The 14,684-nt window shown below is 43.8% G+C and overlaps 1 protein-coding gene across 1 annotated transcript in view; it reads left to right on the top strand.

The window, feature by feature from the left end:
* Positions 1 to 14,684, top strand: part of LOC109904551 (ATP-dependent RNA helicase TDRD9-like) — a 33,785-nt gene that overhangs the window by 13,026 nt on the left and 6,075 nt on the right. Inside the window, exons 16-26 of the mRNA XM_031789199.1 lie at positions 3,715 to 3,880; positions 3,961 to 4,024; positions 6,096 to 6,204; positions 6,330 to 6,383; positions 6,465 to 6,581; positions 7,114 to 7,206; positions 7,310 to 7,401; positions 7,549 to 7,719; positions 8,272 to 8,383; positions 8,571 to 8,744; positions 12,406 to 12,636. Coding sequence (XP_031645059.1) covers positions 3,715 to 3,880; positions 3,961 to 4,024; positions 6,096 to 6,204; positions 6,330 to 6,383; positions 6,465 to 6,581; positions 7,114 to 7,206; positions 7,310 to 7,401; positions 7,549 to 7,719; positions 8,272 to 8,383; positions 8,571 to 8,744; positions 12,406 to 12,636 — 1,383 coding nt within the window. The remainder of the gene's footprint in view (positions 1 to 3,714; positions 3,881 to 3,960; positions 4,025 to 6,095; positions 6,205 to 6,329; positions 6,384 to 6,464; positions 6,582 to 7,113; positions 7,207 to 7,309; positions 7,402 to 7,548; positions 7,720 to 8,271; positions 8,384 to 8,570; positions 8,745 to 12,405; positions 12,637 to 14,684) is intronic.

Genomic DNA, 14,684 nt, shown 5'->3' with positions numbered 1-14,684 from the left:
TTTCTGAATCAATTTCAAAGTTGATCAGGCTGTTGATTGTGGCCTGTGGAATGTTCTCATTCCTCTTCAATGGCTGTGCGAAGTTACTGGATATTGGCAGGAACTGGAACATGCTGTTGTACACATCGATCATTGAGCATCCCACAAATGTATGCAGGCCATGGAAAAACTGGAAAATGTTCAGCTTCCAGGAATTGTGTACAGATCCTTGCGACATGGGACCGTGCATTATCATGCTGAAACATGAGGTGATGGCGGCGGATGAATGACTCGGCAATGGGCCTCATGATCTTGTCACGGTGTCTCTGCATTCAAATTGCCAGCGATAAATGCAATTGTTTGTTGTCTGTGGCTTACCGTAATGGTGCCCCATGGTGGTAAGCTACACCACCACCATGGGGCACGCTGTTCACAACGTTGACGGCAGTCAACTGCTTGCCCACACAAAGCAATACACGTTGTCTGCCATCTGCCCGGTATAGTTGAAACCGGGATTCATCCATGAAGAGCACACTTCTCCAGCGTTCCATTGGCCATCGACTGTGAGCATTTTCCCACTGAAGTCAGTTACAACACGGAACTGCAGTCAGGTCAAGACCCTGGTGAGGACAACAAGCACGCAGATTAGCTTCCCTGAGACTGTTTCTGACAGTTTGTGCAGAAATTTTTCGGGTTGTGCAAACCCACAGTTTCATCAGCTGTCCAGGTGGCTGGTCTCAGACGATCCTACAGGTGGAGGTCCTGGGCTAGCGTGATTACACATGGTCTGTGTTTGTGAAGCCGGTTGGACGTACTGCCAAATTCTCTAAAATGGCGTTCGAGGCGGCTTAGGGTAGAGAAATGAACATTACTGCAATGGTGGTCATTCCTGCAGTCAGCATGCCAATTGCACGCCCCCTCAACTTGAGACATCTGTTGCATTGTGTTGTGTAACTGCACATTTTAGTGGCCTTTTGTCCCCAGCACAAGGTGCACCTGTGTAATGATCATTCTGTTTGATCAGATTCTTGATATGCCACACCTGTCAGATGGATCATCTTGGCAAAGGAGAAATACTCACACAGGGATGTAAACAAATTTGTGCACAAAATTTGAGAACATAGGACCAACACTTTGCATGTTGCGTTTTTATATTTTTGTTCAGTATAGATACAGCGGTGCTGAAAGCCCAGTTCTGTCACTGTGTGTTTGTGATGTTGCAATGATTTCCTAACGTTGGTTCTGCTGTATCAGGACCTCTGCGTCAGCTAGCATTACCTCTGTCAGTGGTGTTTGTGAGTGTGGTTGTCAGGTGTGATTTTGGGTGGGGGTGCGTGCTGTGGATGGGCTCTTCAAATAAAATATTTGTCACATGTTTCCTAAACAACAGGTGTAGACTAACAGTGAAATGCTTATTTATGGGCCCTTCCCAACAAATAATAGAAAAATATTAACACAAGGAAGAAATACAAAATGAGCAATGAAAACTTGGCTATATACATGGGGTACCAGTACTGAATTGATGTGCAGGGGTATGAGGTAGATATGTACATATAGGTAGGGTTAAAGTAACTAGGCTACAGGTAGATAATAAACGGTAGCAGCAGCGAATGTGATGAGTCAAGAGTTGACACAAAAAGGTTCATGCAGATAGCCACCCGGACTAACTATTTTAACTAACTACAGTGCTTTTGGAAAGTATTTGGACCCCTAGACTTTTTCTACATTTTGGTACATTACAGCCTTATTCTAAAATGGATAAAATAAAAACATATCCTCAGTAATCTACACACAATACCCTATAATGACAAAGTGGAAATAGCTTTTTTTTGCTAATTTATTAAAAATAAAAAATGTACTTTTGTAAATAAAAGGTATTCAGACCCTTTTGCTATGAGACTTGAAATTGAGCTCTGGTGCATCCGGTTTCCATTGATCATCCTTGAGATGTTTCTACAACTTGAATGGAGTCCCCATGTGGTAAATTCAGGGTCCCACAGTTGACAATGCATGCCAGAGAAAAAAACAAGCCATGAGGTCGAAGGAATTGTCTGTAGAGCTCAGAGAAAGGATTGTGTCGCAGTGCTAGCTGTGCCACCAGAGATCCTGGTTCGAGTCCGGACTCTGTCGAGGCCTGGAAACCCAAGGGGCGGCGCACAATTGGCCCAGCGTCATCCAGGTTAGGGGAGGGATTGGCCAGCAGGGATGTCCTTGTCAATTCGCGCACTAGCGACTCCTGTGGGGGACCGGGCGCAATGCAGGCTGACATGCTCGCCAGGTGTACAGTGTTTCCTCCGACACATTGGTGCGGCTAGCTTCCGGGTTAAGCGGGCATTGTGTCAAGAAGCAGCGCGGCTCGGCTGGGTTGTGTTTCGGAGCACACACATCTCTCTACCTTCGCCTCTCCCGAGTCCGTACGGGAGTTTTAGCGATGGGACAAGACCGTAAACTACCAATGGGATACCACGAAAAAGGGGTAAAATAAAAACAAGACTCGAGGCTGTAATCGCTGCCGAAGGAGCTTCAACAAAGTACTGAGTAAATGGTCTGAATGATTATGTAAATGTAATATTAAATTGCAAACATTTCTAAAACCTTTTTTTTGTTTTGTCATTATGGTGTATTGTGTGTAGATTGAGGAAAACTAACATTTAATCAATTTTAGAATAAGCCTGTCACACAACAACATGGAAAAAGACGAGGGGCCTGAATACTATCCTAATGCGCTGTATACTGAACAAAAATAGGAATGCAACATGTAAAGTGTTGTTCCCATGTTTCATGAGCTAAATTTAAAAGATTCCAGTAATGTTCTGTATAGTATGCACAAAAAGCTTATTTTGTTTGTATCCCTGTTGGTGATAATTTCTTCTTTGCCAAGATAAACCATCCACCTGACAAGTGTGGCATATCAAAAACATGATTAAAGAGCATGATCATTACATGTGCAGTTCTGTCACACAACACATTGCCACAGATGTTTTGAAGGGGTGTGCAATTGACATGCTGACTTTCAGGAATGTCCACCAGAGCTGTTGCCAGAGAATTGAATGGTCATTTCTCTAACATAAGCCGCCTCCGTTGTTTTAGAGATTTTAGCAGTATATCCAACCGGCATCACAACCACAGACTACATGTAAACACGCCAGCCCAGGACCTTTTTGTGGGGATAAACTCATTCTGATTGGCCGGGCCTGGCTCCCCAGTCATGTGAAACCCTAATCGATGGGTTTCACATGACTGGGCAGGGACGCAGCCATTGGTTGGCCTGGGAGGGCAGGGGCGCAGCCATGGGTGGCATATCAAGAAGGCCCACCCACTTAGGAGCCAGGTCCACCCATGGCTGCGCCCCCGACCATAGACCATAGAAACCCATAGATTCTGGCCTAATGATTTTTTTTCAGTTGACTAATTTACTTATATGAACAGTAACTCAGTAAAATGGTTGAAATAGTTGCATGCTGCATTTTTATATTTTTGTCCTCTGTATTTAGCAGTCTTTATGGCTTGGGGGTGGAAGCTGTTCAGGGTCCTGTTAGTTCTAGACATGGTGCATCGGTACCGCTTGCCGTGCGGTAGCAGAGAGGACAGTCGGGTTTCTTTGGCTGGAAGGATTGATGGATAGAGACATTTTGACTGTGAATCAGTGTGTGTGTGTAATGTGTGACACTACGCATTCTTGCAGTCAGTTATCATTGAAGGAAAGAGAATCGTCATGACGTGTTTGTGGTGTAGATGGGCGCACTGTCCCTGGGGAACAATGGGCAGGGCCAGAAGCGTTTTGATGGAGAGCTGACGTTCCTGGGTCGAATGCTGGCTAACCTGCCTGTGGACCTGCACCTGGGGAAGATGATCGTACTCGGACACGTCTTTGGCTGTCTGGAGGAGTGCCTCATCATAGGTCAGTGGGATTTGGGTTTTTGCTTTGTGTGTTTGGTCAACAACGACGACTGTGTGTGTGTGTGTGTCTCTCTCTCTCAGCAGCCTCCCTGTCTCTGAAGAGCTTCTTTGCCATGCCCTCCCTACAACAGCTGGCAGGCTACAGGTGAGTCAGCACATTAAAATGTATGCATTTTCTCTCATTCAGCAAAAAATATATAATTGCACTTATAAACTGGGTGGTTTGAGCCCTGACAGAAATTGTATATCAGATGTTGATAACCTGTTTTTTAACAGCAATAAGGCACCTCAGGTTTGTGATATATGGCCAATATACCATGGCTCAGGGCTGTCGTGTTTTGTGTAGGCCAATGTACACAGTCACCAACAACCATTAGGGAGGGTCAGAAAAGGGTAGGTTACAGTTCTGTTTGCTTCTTAATAAAACCTATTTTAAACAAGCCATTACACTTCGTTATTACCATGGCAGTTCATTTTTTTCCCCCCAGGTTATTAAATATCAATTAAGAAATGCCAGGTTGGAGAGAATCTGTAGCATTTTCGTATTGACACAGAATTAACGGAATCAAAATAAAGCTACATGCCTACCTTTTTCTTGTCTGTTTGCTTTTTCTGCATATAAATAAATAAAATACATATCCTCTTTCGACGTACAAAACCATTAAAACGAAGGCCGCTTTCCCAAAAATATTTGCATGAAGTCACAATCCACGCTGCTGCAGTCATTCGACGACATTGGCATATGTTATTCAAAGAGAGGATGCCAGAATGAGAAATAATGTACTGTAGCAAAAGCTGCTGAAAATAGTCATTTTACAAGAGATGGAGTCCATACAGGTTACTTTAGGAAACTTGGTGAATGGACATAATAGGACTATAGAGAGAATCAGAAAACTCACCCACCCTTGTAAAAGCACCTGTCAAATCAAAGCCACCAGCATGTCAGACACAAGCAAATATATATATTTTCCTTAAAATGTATTAAAAAACCTAGGCCTACCTTAGGCTATAAGGAACTGAAAATGGAAATATGAAAGGGACAGCTATGCTATAGTATGAATATGAAAACAAATACACACACCGCATGTCCATAGCCTATTTATCAGCAATGCTAATTATCGAGTTGAAAAAGATTTTTCAAAAACTGAGGAACTATTATAATTTGACTTACTGTGTGAGGTGAAGAAAAAATGACGGAAGCTCAGCTGGGCACTTTCATACATTTACGAGAAGCAGACCAGGTACCTATTCGTGCTCAGGCGTGCGCCATAAACATTAACAGGACAGGGAAACCAGACACATGCTCACATGGAGCGTGTAAATGATGGGATGAAATAAACTATAAGTGTAGCAGGTTGTGAACTCTACAAACAGCATTTCCACTCCGAGAATGGTAAATTACTAAGTAATGCATGCATTAACAGAAATTAATGTAACCAAATGACAGGGTTTAACGGTAAATTGCCTGTTTTACATATGGTAGGCTACCACATGGGCATTCGTAAAAGTGCATTGTAGGCCGATGCTATATAGCCTAGGCTGCTATTCTAATTTGCGGGGGTAGGAGGGCATAATTCATTTTTCTTTGTCTCGCCTACGGTGGCATATCGTCCAGGACTGGGCCTGATCAGCGTTGATTAGTCTATAAATAGAAGATTCCGGATCAATTTATACCATGCCAGGTTGGAGAGGATTGGGACATTGTCCATTTGACACATCATTAGCGCGTTAGGCTATAGGCCTCAGAGCCAGAACAACCTTTTATTAATGAAAAGTCAGACACATCCCAACTTTTTTTTTTTAAATACCAATTTATTTATTTTACTTACAAGCAATGAAAACGTTCGTTGTATAAAAAAGTTTACACATCAATTATTTTAAACTGAAGTGCCATAGCCTATAGCTCTCTACACCCCCACACATCTAGCCGGATTAGCTGCTCCAGCATCGAAGGACAGTTGGAAAGACGAGGAGATGTAGAAAAGTTGAATAGACTAATATAGCAAAACCATTGCTTATCATTATTTAACACTCTCACTATTAGGTCAAGTATACATGAAAATACAGTTAGTAAAAATAATGAATATAGTCCTATTTAGAAGGTTTTGAACGTTATTTTATTTTCATGAGTCTTCATCCATAAGTCAGTTATTAATTTACCAGCACAGTAGCTATAACACTCGTCCCTGTCTTCTCTTAAATGTTTGAATATTTAGGAGCAAGCTGTCCTTTGCACACGGTGTGCGGAGTGATTCCATTGCTTTTGTCAACGCATTCAAGGCTTGGCACACGTCCAGAAACAAGGGAGAGTTGAGGCACCCAAAAGTGAGAGCATTTAGATCGTTATGTTACATAAATTAACTTCCAACATGGATAATACATAGAAGCGTATGTAATAAAGGAGGTGCCTAAAGACGTCAGACAAGGTGTGTGTGTGTTCTTCCTCCCAGGATGAGCTGGAGTGGGGCAAGGAGAACTGCATCCAGATCAAGAGGATCAGAGAGGTATAGAGACGAGCATCTCATGAAACACACACCAGTTGTCCCTAATTTCTGACCTCCTGACCCCGACTCTGTGACCCCCAGGTGGCCGAGCTCTATGAGGACCTGAAGAAGAGGACGTCCCAGTTCAACATGCATGTGATTGAGAACCCATTGCCCATGGACTACTCCAGCCTCCACAAGCAGAGATTCATCTTGCAGGTGAGACCGAGGCACATGCAAGCATTCTGGAGCTCTACACCTTACTTCCAACTTATCTCTATTCAATTGAGGGAAGGCTTAACTGAATAGAGTAAGCCTTCATTGAAATACATCACAAGATTGGTGAGAAGAGAGCAGATTGATGATTGCACAGGTATGCCCATGGATTAATTAGCAAGTGTGGTAAAATTGCATTATTCAGCAGTGCTTATTGGCCATAGGGTAATAGGTGACTGATGTTCTGCACGTGGCTAATTAACAGTAAAGGAGGAAAAGCGACATGAGAACATTGTAAACATCAGGTGTAAATACTTGCTGTACCCATAGAGGAAGCAATGTCAATTATATTGTGCTTACTGAATGAAATAATGAGCTCTCCATTCAGACCAGCCTTACTGATTTGAACCTGCGTTATCAACTACTTTATAATTATTGTTATGACACTAATTTCACCTTGTGTACCTAGCCCTTCTACACAGACTATCACTCTGGCCTTGTCTATTTGATAGAATCTCATCTTTCTTTTTCTCAGGTGGTTATCGCTGGTGCCTACTACCCCAACTACTTTGCCCAAGGAGAAATGGATGAAGACCTGTCTGGCCATGATCCCAAAACAACAGTGCTAGTATGATGCCTTTACCCCCGATTCATCAGATTCCTATACATGAACCGTGTTGTATCTTGTGAATGCTAGCCCACTGACCGGCTCTTTGACTGTTTGGTCTCAGGTGAGGAACCTGCCCCCCTATAGTTTCCTGTACTATAAGCAGCTGCAGTCCCTGTGTGGCCAGGTCAAGTCCATAGCCTTTGATGGATCCCGGTAACAAACTAATAGATGAAACGTTGACTATATGTACCATAACTCATCATGTTTCATAGATAAATACTTCTTAGATGTTTTGACCTAAATGGTCTAACAGCATACCAATAGTTCATTGGTAAGATGAACATTTGTTTGTTCGTTCAGGGGGCATGTGGAGTTCTCCCGGATGACTACCCGGGGGTCGGGGGTGCTCCCTGAGGTGTCACTGGCCCTCCTGGCCCACCAGAGGCATCCTCTGGACCTGTTTGTGCACCCCAGTGACGAAGTGGAGTCCCACGCTGGGAGCAGGACCATCTGCCACATGAGATACGCTCGGTAGAAAGCCTATACATCCTTCTCACGCTAATAATACTCTGCTAACCCTTTCATATGCTACAAAATACAGTTTTCTGCATGGGTGAAGCATCTTACCCCAACTTCTCAAGATAAATGTGTTTTGCGGTCAGTTGATGTCTAGGTAATGCCAGCTCTGGCTCAGGGCCAGGTACCTCTTCAGGAGGGTGGAGGTGTCCTGTCAGTGGCTGTTTGGGGGAAGTGGGCCTTGCAGCCACCCACAGGCTGCACCCCTCCACACTTGGCCTTGATGTAACCTGACGTGCTGGCACTATGGTTAACACTCCACAGCCATCACACAGCCTCTTAGAGGGGAGATTTAGGCCAAGCTAGACTGCACCCCCCCTTTCTCCTCCTTACACATTTAGAGACTGGGCTGTCATGAGAGTGAGTTACAGTTGGGTCAGTCTCAAAGATTATTTGTGTCACTGATGCAGCTCAGTGACTGACTGTTACACTTGAACTGTGTTCCCCCTTGGAGGGATCCTCCAGGGTTTTTTCATCACTCATTCTATCCAGTTCTGTGGTTTGCAGGGTGAATGTGGACTTCCAGGACAACTCGGTCTACCCAGTGGGGGTGCTGAGCAGTACTATCGACCCAGACAAGCTGCCTTCCAACCCCGTCTTCGTGGTCAACATTACAGAAGTTAGTAATCAGGCTGAAACTCCTTTTTCAGTCACATTTCTTTGAGTTATTTGTGTAAATGAGTAATGTGGTGAAGATTATATCTAGAGTAACTGAGTTTAGGTGATCACATACCCTCCATGTTCGTTATGTACAGTCTACAGTGGAGGTGGTAACTGAGCATGCCCCCTTCATCTTGGCTCCCTAGGTGGTGGAGGTGGGCCACTTCTGGGGATTCCAGGCAGGCGAGGCCAGCATGGAGAAGCAGCGCTATCTGACAGCTGAGATTAATTCTCGTGAGCTGTGTCCAGTTCCTGTCTCCCTCTACCCCAACCTACTGTGCCTGGCACCTTTCTCTGAGGGCGACGAGCAGGGCCTCTACTAAATGTGGTGGATCTTAATGTTTTTCCTCATAATCCTGGACTATCGGACCACCATTTTATTACGTTTGCAATTTCAACAAATAATCTGCTTAGTCCCCAACCAAGGAGCATCAAAAGTCGTGCTATAAATTCACAGACAACACAAAGATTCCTTGATGCCCTTCCAGACTCCCTCTGCCTACCCAAGGACGCCAGAGGACAAAAATCAGTTAACCACCTAACTGAGGATCTCAATTTAACCTTGCGCAATATCCTAGATGCAGTTGCACCCCTAAAAACTAAAAAAATGTCTCATAAGAAACTAGCTCCCTGGTACACAGAAAATACCCGAGCTCTGAAGCAAGCTTCCAGAAAATTGGAACGGAAATGGCGCCACACCAAACTGGAAGTCTTCCGACTAGCTTGGAAGGACGGTACCGTGCAGTACCGTAGAGCCCTTACTGCTGCTCGATCATCCTATTTTTCTAACTTAATTGAGGAAAATAAGAACAATCCGAAATTCCTTTTTAATACTGTCGCAAAGCTAACTAAAAAGCAGCATTCCCCAAGAGAGGATGACTTTCACTTTAGCAGTGAAAAATTCATGAACTTCTTTGAGGAAAAGATTATGATTATTAGAAAGCAAATTACGGACTCCTCTTTAAACCTGCGTATTCCTCCAAACCTCAGTTGTCCTGAGTCTGCACAACTCTGCCAGGACCTAGGATCAAGAGAGACGCTCAAGTGTTTTAGTACTATATCTCTTGACACAATGATGAAAATAATCATGGCCTCTAAACCTTCAAGCTTCATACTGGACCCTATTCCAACTAAACTACTGAAAGAGCTGCTTCCTGTGCTTGGCCCTCCTATGTTGAACATAATAAACGGCTCTCTATCCACTGGATGTGTACCAAACTCACTAAAAGTGGCAGTAATAAAGCCTCTCTTGAAAAAGCCAAACCTTGACCCAGAAAATATAAAAAACTATCGGCCTATATCGAATCTTCCATTCCTCTCAAACATTTTAGAGAAGGCTGTTGCGCAGCAACTCACTGCCTTCCTGAAGACAAACAATGTATACGAAATGCTTCAGTCTGGTTTTAGACCCCATCATAGAACTGAGACGGCACTTGTGAAGGTGGTAAATGACATTTTAATGGCATCGGACCGAGGCTCTGCATCTGTCCTCGTGCTCCTAGACCTTAGTGCTGCTTTTGATACCATCGATCACCACATTCTTTTGGAGAGATTGGAAACCCAAATTGGTCTACACGGACATGTTCTGGCCTGGTTTAGATCTTATCTGTCGGAAAGATATCAGTTTGTCTCTGTGAATGGTTTGTCCTCTGACAAATCAACTGTAAATTTCGGTGTTCCTCAAGGTTCCGTTTTAGGACCACTATTGTTTTCACTATATATTTTACCTCTTGGGGATGTTATTCGAAAACATCATAATGTAAACTTTCACTGCTATGCGGATGACACACAGCTGTACATTTCAATGAAACATGGTGAAGCCCCAAAATTGCCCTCGCTAGAAGCATGTGTTTCAGACATAAGGAAGTGGATGGCTGCAAACTTTCTACTATTAAACTCGGACAAAACAGAGATGCTTGTTCTAGGTCCCAAGAAACAAAGAGATCTTCTGTTGAATCTGACAATTAATCTTAATGGTTGTACAGTCGTCTCAAATAAAACTGTGAAGGACCTCGGCGTTACTCTGGACCCTGATCTCTCTTTTGAAGAACATATCAAGACCATTTCAAGGACAGCTTTTTTCCATCTACGTAACATTGCAAAAATCAGAAACTTTCTGTCCAAAAATGATGCTGAAAAATTAATCCATGCTTTTGTCACTTCTAGGTTAGACTACTGCAATGCTCTATTTTCCGGCTACCCGGATAAAGCACTAAATAAACTTCAGTTAGTGCTAAATACGGCTGCTAGAATCCTGACTAGAACCAAAAAATTTGATCATATTACTCCAGTGCTAGCCTCTCTACACTGGCTTCCTGTCAAAGCAAGGGCTGATTTCAAGGTTTTACTGCTAACCTACAAAGCATTACATGGGCTTGCTCCTACCTATCTCTCTGATTTGGTCCTGCCGTACATACCTACACGTACGCTACGGTCACAAGACGCAGGCCTCCTAATTGTCCCTAGAATTTCTAAGCAAACAGCTGGAGGCAGGGCTTTCTCCTATAGAGCTCAATTTTTATGGAACGGTCTGCCTACCCATGTCAGAGACGCAAACTCGGTCTCAACCTTTAAGTCTTTACTGAAGACTCATCTCTTCAGTGGGTCATATGATTGAGTGTAGTCTGGCCCAGGAGTGGGAAGGTGAACGGAAAGGCTCTGGAGCAACGAACCGCCCTTGCTGTCTCTGCCTGGCCGGTTCCCCTCTTTCCACTGGGATTCTCTGCCTCTAACCCTATTACAGGGGCTGAGTCACTGGCTTGCTGGGGCTCTCTCATGCCGTCCCTGGAGGGGGTGCGTCACCTGAGTGGGTTGATTCACTGTTGTGGTCATCCTGTCTGGGTTGGCACCCCCCCTTGGGTTGTGCCGTGGCGGAGATCTTTGTGGGCTATACTCAGCCTTGTCTCAGGATGGTAAGTTGGTGGTTGAAGATATCCCTCTAGTGGTGTGGGGGCTGTGCTTTGGCAAAGTGGGTGAGGTTATATCCTTCCTGTTTGGCCCTGTCCGGGGGTGTCCTCGGATGGGGCCACAGTGTCTCCTGACCCCTCCTGTCTCAGCCTCCAGTATTTATGCTGCAGTAGTTTATGTGTCCGGGGGCTGGGGTCAGTTTGTTATATCTGGAGTACTTCTCCTGTCCTATTCGGTGTCCTGTGTGAATCTAAGTGTGCGTTCTCTAATTCTCTCCTTCTCTCTTTCTTTCTCTCTCTCGGAGGACCTGAGCCCTAGGACCATGCCCCAGGACTACCTGACATGATGACTCCTTGCTGTCCCCAGTCCACCTGGCCATGCTGCTGTTCCAGTTTCAACTGACCTGAGCCCTAGGACCATGCCCCAGGACTACCTGACATGATGACTCCTTGCTGTCCCCAGTCCACCTGGCCATGCTGCTGCTCCTGTTTCACATTCCACCTGACTGTGCTGCTGCTCCAGTTTCAACTTTTCTGCCTTATTATTATTCGACCATGCTGGTCATTTATGAACATTTGAACATCTTGGCCATGTTCTGTTATAATCTCCACCCGGCACAGCCAGAAGAGGACTGGCCACCCCACATAGCCTGGTTCCTCTCTAGGTTTCTTCCTAGGTATTGGCCTTTCTAGGGAGTTTTTCCTAGCCACCGTGCTTCTACACCTGCATTGCTTGCTGTTTGGGGTTTTAGGCTGGGTTTCTGTACAGCACTTTGAGATATCAGCTGATGTACGAAGGGCTATATAAATAAATTTGATTTGATTTACTACCGTGCCAAGATCCTGCACGTCCGCGGCAGCTCTGTGGAGGTACAATCACATGCTCTCCAAGCTTACTGGCACACACAATGACTCTCTTTCATACACTTAAATACAGGTTAATTATAGTTGCTGTTATAGTGGATGAACCATGTAAAGTATGTGTTAATGTGAAAGTTGTGCTAATGGGGAATTGTTCAATTGTGGTATTCTTGTAAGGCTTGGCTATAAACAAATATCATTCAGTGGGTCTTAGCTGTCCAGCAGTAGAAACACAGAGGCTGTGGCCCTGACAGTGCTGTGTCATTGTGTCTTGCAGCAGAGCCACGAGGTGCTGATGTCTCTGTATAAAGACTTGCAGGACGGAACCTTCACCCCCAACGCTACCAGCAGCTCCTGGAAGACCAACAAGGAGAAAGAGAAGCAGCTCATCGACAGCCTGCTCCAGTCCTTCTCCAAGACCAGCCGGTCCTTTCTGAAGAGCAAGGCAAGAACACTGGCCAAACAGCTAACTCACATTTCCTAGGTTGTGTTCAATAGACTGCCTGTCTGGTTCAACCAGACGGTTTTAGTTCACCACAAGATGGCGTCATTGGCATTTTGGTAGCATGTGAGCTGGTGTAAATTTAGTTCTACAGTGTATTAGTGGGCCAGGGCCACACCTTCCTGTCAGGAATTCCTGGGATACAATAGGTATCTGGTGATTTTTAAAATGTATTTAATTAATTAATTGTTCCTGTTATTTAACACGTATAAGGGTCTTTCTATAAATAATGGGGCCAATGTGTAACATTGGGCAAAACATTTCTGAATGGTACTTATAGCGGAATTAAAGTGAATATATGCAAATTAGCCCATATCTCCACCTATACAACAACATACAATGTCTGTATGACCCCTGCTTAAAGAATGTATGTCAAATTCAAGGACTTCCAGGGACTTTTTCAAGCACTTCATTGTAATTTTCAAGGACCTCAATGTTATACAATTGTATAATTTATATAGTTGTACATAAAGGGCCTAATATAGAACCCATATGCACAAAAAGCTTATTTCTCTCAAATTTTGCACACAAATTTGTTTACATCCCAGGTGTGGCATAACAAGAAGCTGATTAAACAGCATGATCATTATGCAGGTGCACCTTGTGCTGGGGACAATAAAATCCCACAAAAAAATGTGTAGTTTTATCACACAACACAATGCCACAGATGTCTCAAGTTTCTAGGGAGTGTGCAATTGGCAAGTTGACTGCAGGAATGTCCACCAGAGCTGTTGCTAGATAATTGAAAGTTAATTTCTCTACCATAAGCCCCCTCCAACGTTGGTTTTTAGATAATTTGGCATTATGTCCAACCGACCTCTCAACCGCAGACCATGTGTAACCACGCCAGCCCATGACCTCTACATCTGGCATCTTCACCTGCGGAATCGTGGCGGGGGGGGGGTATTTCTATCTGTAATAAAGCCCTTTTGTGGGGAAAAACAAATTGATTGACTGGGCCTGGTTCCCCATTTTGGGTTTGTATGCCCTTGAACTGTTTTCACACCGTGTAACATAAGGAGACACAATGTTACACTGCATTTCTGAGATCTATACAAAAAACTGTCCAACAGCTAGATCCAGGATTTGTACACTGTTCAAGTTCAATGTCTCATTTAATTGATTAATGCGTAATATATGATAAAAATAACTTACAATACCATAAATGCAAAGACATCACACGATGTTGGACAAACCCAACTAGATGCCAACCATGATAGTGTTAAACACAGTTTTTAAATACATTTGTGAATTTTATTGTGAAAAAGTAAGTATTCCCTTTGGAAAGTGTCTTTTAATTTATTTATTTTTTACGTATCTGGACACATGGATATTTTTGCAAAATTCCAACCACATTCATTGATAAAGGTAACTCAATTTAACACATCACACACAATGTTTTTAAAATGTTATGCAATTAAAATAAACAAATGCAATTTCCTTATGCAGAAAAAAAGTGTACACCCTTACCTTTACCATCACCTAAAATGAGGATCAGGTGCACCAAAACAGGTGCAAATGATTAGGAAATAATTTGAGTACCTTGCGAGGGTCCAGCCTTCCATAAAGTTTTGAAACATTGTCTGGTTTGGCAAATTCTTATTTACAATGACGCCCTACCCCGGCTAAACCCTAATCCGGATGACGCTGGGCCAATTGTGCGCCGCCTTAACCATATGGGTGTGTGGTAACACGTCATGCAAAGATCAAAATACCTCAGAGGCCCTCAGACGAAAGATTATTGATGCCCGTGAGTCTGGGAGGGGTTACAAATCCATTTCCAAGCAATTCGAAGTACATCGTTCCACTGTCCAACGGATCATCTACAAATGGAGAAAATTCCAGACCACTGGCAATCAGGTCATCGAACCAAATTCAGCCCAAGATCTGACCGAAAGATGCTCATAGAAGTCTCTAAGAACCCCAGGGTAACATATCAAGACACGACTGACATTTGCCAGACAACACCTGGGTAAAGACCAAAACTACTG

This window comes from Oncorhynchus kisutch, linkage group LG14, assembly GCF_002021735.2.
Source record: "Oncorhynchus kisutch isolate 150728-3 linkage group LG14, Okis_V2, whole genome shotgun sequence".
In the NCBI taxonomy this organism is placed as follows: domain Eukaryota; kingdom Metazoa; phylum Chordata; class Actinopteri; order Salmoniformes; family Salmonidae; genus Oncorhynchus; species Oncorhynchus kisutch.
The sequence above is the reverse complement of the archived record's forward strand: the minus strand, read 5'-3'. Positions and strand labels throughout refer to the sequence as shown.